Below are 7032 nucleotides of genomic sequence, written 5' to 3' on the forward strand. Positions count from 1 at the left end.
TGTTTGCGTGATTGCTTTTGCAAGTCAGGCCAAACTTCAAGCAAAAATATCTGAAGTTTTGCTACACTTCAGGCAAAACATTCTGAAGTTCAAACTTCAGACATAATTTTTTGCTATTTCAGGCCCGTATGTCTGAAGTTACCCGAAAAATGGGTACGCTTGTAATTATTTTTGCAAAACGGGTATAAGTTAAAAGTTTACCCAAAAACTTGGTATAGATGCAAATGCCCCCTGAAAATAAGAAAATTTGAGAGGTGGGTTTTGTGTTCTTTATTTGTGATTTTATCTCGTACCAGTTTATGTGATTTAAGTGCAATATTTGAAAAAAACTTTTTTGAAGGGATAAATATTCTCAAAAAATTGCACATCACGAGATAAAATAATTTTTGACGACACATGATCAAAACATTGGTGGCAATGATGGGTTATAGAGAAGTCGAGACAAGCACATGGAGTAGACCTAGGTTCAAGTTTATTTTTAGAATAAGGTTTAAGCCAAGAATAACATAGACAGCCAATAAATTTTAAGAGCATCATAATTGGGTATTTCACCAAATAATTTTTGAAATGGGGACTGGTTATTTAAAAGTGAGGTGGGAAGACGAATGATTAAATAAACAGCAGGTTGACACGCGAATGACCAAAATATTGATGGAAGAGATGCCTCATAAAGTAGCGTTCTTGCACTTTCAATAATACGATGGCATATCTCTACAAGAGCGACCCTTTGAGGGGTATAAGGTAGTGTAGAAAGATGCTCGATACCGTGAAGGGCAAGATAAGACTCAAGACTTTTATACTCCCCTCCATCATCCAGTATAAAGTGATAAAATTTTGGTATCGAAGTAATTTTCCATTAGAGGGTAGAATTTTTGAAAAAGCTCTTTGACCTCACTTTTATTTTTTAGTGTACAACCATGTATACCGCGTGTATTGATCAACAAACAAGCAATAATATAATTTTTATCAATGGATAAAACTGGAGAGGGTCCTCATAAATCATTAAAAATTATTCGAAGAGGTTTGGAACTTGTCAAACTCAACTGACTGAATGGTTGCTGGTGGGCTTTATTAGATGAACAAGAATTACAAAAAAGATACTTGTCTCGCTCAGGAAGCGAAAATTTATTCAAGATATACTTAAGAACTCTAGAATGTGGATGACCTAGTCTTCGATGCCATGTGGTCATGGAAGCCGTGGTAAAAGATATGTGAGCTTGCAGAGGTGGTGGTGGATATGACTTGGGCCACTCATGCAATCCATATTTATTCCGGCCTCGCACCAGTGGTACTCGCGTTTTCAGATCCTTTACAAGAAAATCAAAAGGAAAAAATTCGATAGATGTTAGATTATCTTGACAAATTTTGGAGACAGAGATAAGTTTAAGTTTGATGTCAGGAGCACATAGAGTGTGAGTTAGATGGAAAAATATTATTTGATACTTTTAACTGAATTGATCTACTATGAGTTATGGGAATTTTGTTACCATCACCTATAGAGACATTCTCATTGCCATGATATTCCTGTAAATTGTGTGGCTCTATTGTAAGATGTTGAGTAGCTCCAAAATCCATAATCCATAGGTTGGCAGTAGAGGTGAAACCACAAACACAATTAGCTTTAGCCTCAAAGTGATTGTGAGATTTAGATCTGCAACACTTGCAATGTGGCCAATTTTGTTGCACAATTGACATCGAATAACATTAGTGAAATTATTGTTATTCAGGGCTTGCACTGAGCAGGCGGATTGGAGCGAGCATTCCGGTGCCATGGTTGAGGATTCTGAGTAGGAATACCATTATTGTTCTGACAACGATTGTTATGGTTGTTGGAATTATTGGTTGGTTTGTTGCGAGTGTCCACCACAACAGTGATTTGGCTCAACATTTTCTTAGCCTCCTCATGAGGGAGAAAGAGCTTCATAGGTGACTGTGGTGTCACGTGCACGTATAGCAGCCGAGATCTCGCGAACCTCAGGGCCAAGTACACTAAGGATCTTGATAATGAGTTCGGAGTTAGTAACAGGGGCTCCAGCAGTGGCTAGTTCATCTGAAAGGGACCGAATACATTGAAGTTATTCAGTAATAGGGAGGGAGTCTTTGGTAATTCAGGTAAGTTGATCACGAAGGCTAAAGATTCGAGTTTGGGACTTGTTTGCATAAGCAGTATGCAAAGAGTGATGTGTTGGCAGCAGCAACTGTGGAGGTAATGGTAGGATCAACAGACGCCATAAGGGCATTTTGAATGAGTTGATCCTGATGGAACCAAAGTGTATAAGCAGGGTTGGGGGGTTGTGTTCGTGCCAAAAGTGGTGCTCGGGGTGGGAGTCGGGGTAGATCCATCAAGGTGACCATAGAGGTCATGTCCATGCATAAGCATGGAGAACTGAGCTTTCCAAGTGAAATAATTGTGACTGCCACTAAGTTTGATTGGCAGTTGGGAAGCGGGGTTGAATTGAACTATGGTGTTGATACCAGTAGTGTTGTCAGCATGGATAAATCTGGAAGTGTTTCCATCTTTCGTCATTGGAGGATTTGGTGCTTTGGAAAAAAAAATAGGATCGTGCTCGATAGAGTTGTATAGTCTGAGATACCATATAAACACTTGAATAGATGATGGAAAACTATCTCTTATTGGATGCATAAATGAGTTTAAATACAAGTTAAAATAACCAACTTTCTAAAGTTTCATGTAAACCAAATAACTAAAGAATCCTATCTAAATCAAATAGGTAACTCTGAAGAAGTAACTATGATATCATCTAATCTAGAAGATAAATGCAATCTAATCTAAAGAGATAAATACTAAGAACAAACTGATAACTACTAGTAACAAGGACTGTTGGTCCGATAATACTTGGGACCGAAAAGTTCTCTATCGGACCTGCAAGTGAGAAGATTTGTTAAACTCTAGCAAGGCTAAAAAGGCGTTAATACAAGAGACCTAGATAAATACCAGCAACAAACACAAATTAGAGTATGCAACTTCATGTTAATGTTTAATTTGCTAATTGGAAACCTAGATAAATTCCAGTAACCACCAACATGATGATTTTGTCAAGTCAGATCGCCACGTCAAAGAAGTCAATAATTCATCTGTAGTTAAAGGTTTAACATTTTTCTTATACAAAATATATCAAAACTGTTCCAGCTGCACTATCATCAACCAATGGATTGGCAAAACCAACCTTGATGACCAATGCTAAGGTAATGAATTCAAAACTTGTAACAGTAGAGTAAGAGTAAATGAGGACAAAACTAGAGCAGGCCACTTCAGTACCTTTCGAACATCGAACACAGCTGTTTATGAACAAGTTTGGCTTCGTCCATGTCAGCTCTTATAGGCAGGCAAATATTCAACCAAGCTGGAGTAACATGCCAAATGACTTGGAATATGAACTATGGAGAAATTACAAGCATGGTAGACTATTATTAACCAAATTAAGTCACTTGTAGAATAGTCTTCATTGGATTAACTAGAACGCCTTTCTGAAAGGATAAAGCAGTGAAATAAACAAGAAATGAATTATTTGGGAACTCTTGTAAGTCTCCACATGCATGATTAAAACATCACAAAGTATATTTGTAGTCCTTGCCAATTGTTTATGGGGATGATTCAGTTTGCTTACTGACTTTTAGATTTTAAAATTTATTAGATTAATATTGAAAAAGAATTATGTTAAACATTATGACATTTCTCAAACTATTCCATGCATGCAATGAAGTACCCAAAATCTATAACTAAAATTTTGGAATGCCGACCAAAGCACATATGAGGTGAGAATGAAAAAACAAATAAAAGAACATATACCTGGGCTGAGTCGATACATTCACCATGAAACTTCCATATCTTACCAAATGCAGAAACAACATTATGATCATATGCACTTTCATTCTCAGGTTCACGAGCTTTTAAATGCGTTATCACTACATTGATCCTTGACAGCGCCTCTGGTTTAGGTCATAAGATTAAGTAAACACAAAAAACACCACTTCTTATCCCCTCCTCCAGGATCAAAACGGTCTCGATATTACATTCAACTATACCATACCTCCAACAAAAGGTTTGAAAAAAGAACGATCATATTCCGCCCAAAGCCCAAGTCCATAAAGAGCATTCTGAACATGACATCAATGTAAGCACAAATAGCAAATGCAACTTGACTTAAAAGTTAAAACTATTACAATCACTAAGATGTACAAACCTGTCTAACATCTGGGTCTTCGTCGTAGCTTCCGTCCAAAATTTCAGGAAGACATACATTGTAGTACCTAATTTTCACAGGAAGTAACTATCAAATTTGGGGAAGCCATTTAAATAAAACACGTAAAAACATATCGACCTACTTTAGAGCTGCTTCAGGGCACTCCTCCACAAGAGCATCAAAGATGAGAATAGATATACATCTCTCGTTAGTTGTATTCTCCTTGGCCTTCAAAAAGCAAGAGAAAATGAATGTGGGAAGCAATAAGATATAAACAACCAAGAATGTTAAGATGATATTGGTTATAACTTACCCACATAGGTAATAAATATGGCAACAACTCGTCAAGGAAAGGCAAGAAAGAAGCCTTGAAAGCATTGATCAATGTGCGCAATATTTTACCAACCTAATAAAAAAGATTATGATTCGAGAATTATGGTAGAGTCAAAGTGAGATGCTTGTAGAAAGACAACATCGTGTGCTTAATGTCTGAAGTCTATTATTATATAGAACTTACCTAGCTGAGAACTTTTTCTTCTTGTTTTCTTTCCGCACTCAATAATTCAGCTTCCTCATCAAAGTCTTCTGTTTTCGCTCGCTCTGTAAATTCTTGTTTTCTACTTGAACTTTCTGTTGTTACATGCCTTATCTTATTGACGACACTACGAACCTGAACTTCAGTAAGAAGTGGTCCACAAATCTGAAGAAAAAGATACAAAAGGACCATTATTACAGAAATACTTCGTTTGGCATTTTAACTTGCATTCTGCCACTGTTGTTGTCCCTTGCTTTGACACTACTAAGAAAATATTGAAAATAATTTGCATAAGTTTACTTAACATGCATTTGCTGAAAGAAGGTTTTTATGTGGAGTCCATCTAATATAAATTTAATAATCTTTCTGTCAGACTCACTAATCTTACCTAGTCATCTCAAGAGAACTTTTGTGATTACGCTATGTGTCGTAAATTTGATTCCAAACACCACTTTAGGCATTTTATAAACCATGCCTTTGTAGGTATGAATTTTGTATGTGTTCACACACATAACAAGAATCTATACAAGAGCTGTACTAAGCTTTCTTTTACTTGTAGTAGACTATAGTAACTTATACTCTCTCCGTATCAATTTATGTGAACTAATTTCCTTTTTAGTCTGTGCCATAAAATAAAGAATGATATCTTTCCCTGTTTGAAAATAATTTACCTTTATACAATAATTTAAAGTCGCACAAAATATATGTGCCTCATTTTACACCATAAGTTTAAAAGTCTTCCCTTCGTATAAATTGAAATGGAGGGAGTATGAGTTTGGACGAGTGTCTTGTTTAGATCTTTAGTCATATATCGATGTTTGTGAAGCTCAGAATTCTCTTCTTGAAGTAAGTTGTTCTTCACCAGATTTTCTTTAAGCTAAATTTTCGAGTCTTTCTTCATTTCTCAATTAGTTATATTCTTCAAGTTGGATCTCCCAATCTTTCTTCTCATATATCAATTGTTATACTCTTCAAGTTGGGTCTCCCAATTCTTCTTCTCTTTCCTCAACCTATTATATTCCTTAAGAACTTTCTCAAGGCCGTTGAGAACCAATTCAATATTTTCCTGCAATTCATCACATTTATCGCAATACGTAATAGGAATAGGACATACCTTGTCAATTTCTCCCATTGTCATGAAACATAGGTTGTCCATTCTTTCGTGATCGTTTTGTTCCTCAGATTCATCCTCGTTGCTCCAAGATTTGTGATTCTTTTTTCTTGAGATCACAATCTAGAATAGCATTAAAGCACACCTCGTCAGTTTCTTCTTTTTCCTTGAAACATATGTTTGTCATTTCTTCTTGGTCATCCTCGTCGCTCCAAGTTGAGATTCCATGATTCTTCTTCTTGAGGTTAGGACACTTTAATTTCATATGTCCAGGTTTATCACATTCGTAGCAGCATACATTCTCTTATTGGTGAATCTCATTCTTGTGGCTCTTTTGATGATTCTGGATGGATTGAGACTTTCTATTCTTCTTCTTTATGCTCTTCTTTTTTTTCGTCCTGGGTATCATTGCCAAGTTTTCTCGATCTTCACCATTTTCAGATTCTTCGAGAATTGACTTGGATTCAATTTTCTTAACTTTATTGGTGCCCCTATGGATATTTTTCAATTTGTCCCATATATCTTTAGCAGTATCACGGGTGGATATTTTCTTATATTTCTCTTCACTAATCGCACAATAGAGCATGTTGATTGCTCTAGCATTTGTTCGCATAATATCCAACTATTCTTTTTTGTAGTCATATATGAATGCCTTTTTCACTAGCTTCTTTCCATCACTATTGTTCGGAATAAGCCTTGGTTCATTTTGAATAACTAGCCAGGCTCGACAATCTACTGATTGAACATAAACCTTCATTCTTTCTTTCCAATGGCTATAGTATTGACTATTGAAGTACGATGGCCTTCTTGTTGAGTATCTCTCTTGAAGTACGGTTCCATTAATTTGAAGACCTGCCATGGATCTTTTCTCACTTGATGTTAAGCAAAAAATGAAGATGTGAGACCCGTTCTGATACCAATTGAAAGTACAAGAGGGAGGGGTGAATTGTACGCCTGTTAAAAATTTAGTCGACTATGATATACACTAAGTCAACCGATGCGGAGACAGTCTGCACTATACTGTTAGTACTTCGATTCAATCAAATACTAATCTCAACAAACAATAATTTCTTATAATAAAATATGAAAGCAGTAAGGTAAATGACACTAGGAATTTTATACTAGTTCGGAACCAATGTGGTATCCTACTCCAGTCTCCTTAGGTTGCAAGGATGTTATCT

At 36.1% G+C, this 7032-nt stretch overlaps 1 protein-coding gene across 1 annotated transcript; it reads right to left on the reverse strand.

Annotated features, from left to right (window-relative positions):
* Positions 1-2627: 2627 nt before the first annotated feature.
* Positions 2628-6400, reverse strand: LOC138900892 (uncharacterized). The gene is made up of 6 exons (XM_070188551.1): positions 5855-6400; positions 4723-4905; positions 4519-4611; positions 4348-4433; positions 4206-4272; positions 2628-4119 (listed from the first exon to the last, which is right to left on the reverse strand). The coding sequence occupies exons 3-6, from the start codon at positions 4522-4524 to the stop codon at positions 4042-4044; spliced, it is 237 nt and encodes a 78-aa protein (XP_070044652.1). The 5' UTR covers positions 4525-4611; positions 4723-4905; positions 5855-6400; the 3' UTR covers positions 2628-4041.
* Between the last annotated feature and the right edge of the window lie 632 nt (positions 6401-7032).

Source organism: Nicotiana tomentosiformis, chromosome 11, assembly GCF_000390325.3.
Source record: "Nicotiana tomentosiformis chromosome 11, ASM39032v3, whole genome shotgun sequence".
Taxonomy (NCBI): Eukaryota; Viridiplantae; Streptophyta; class Magnoliopsida; order Solanales; family Solanaceae; genus Nicotiana; species Nicotiana tomentosiformis.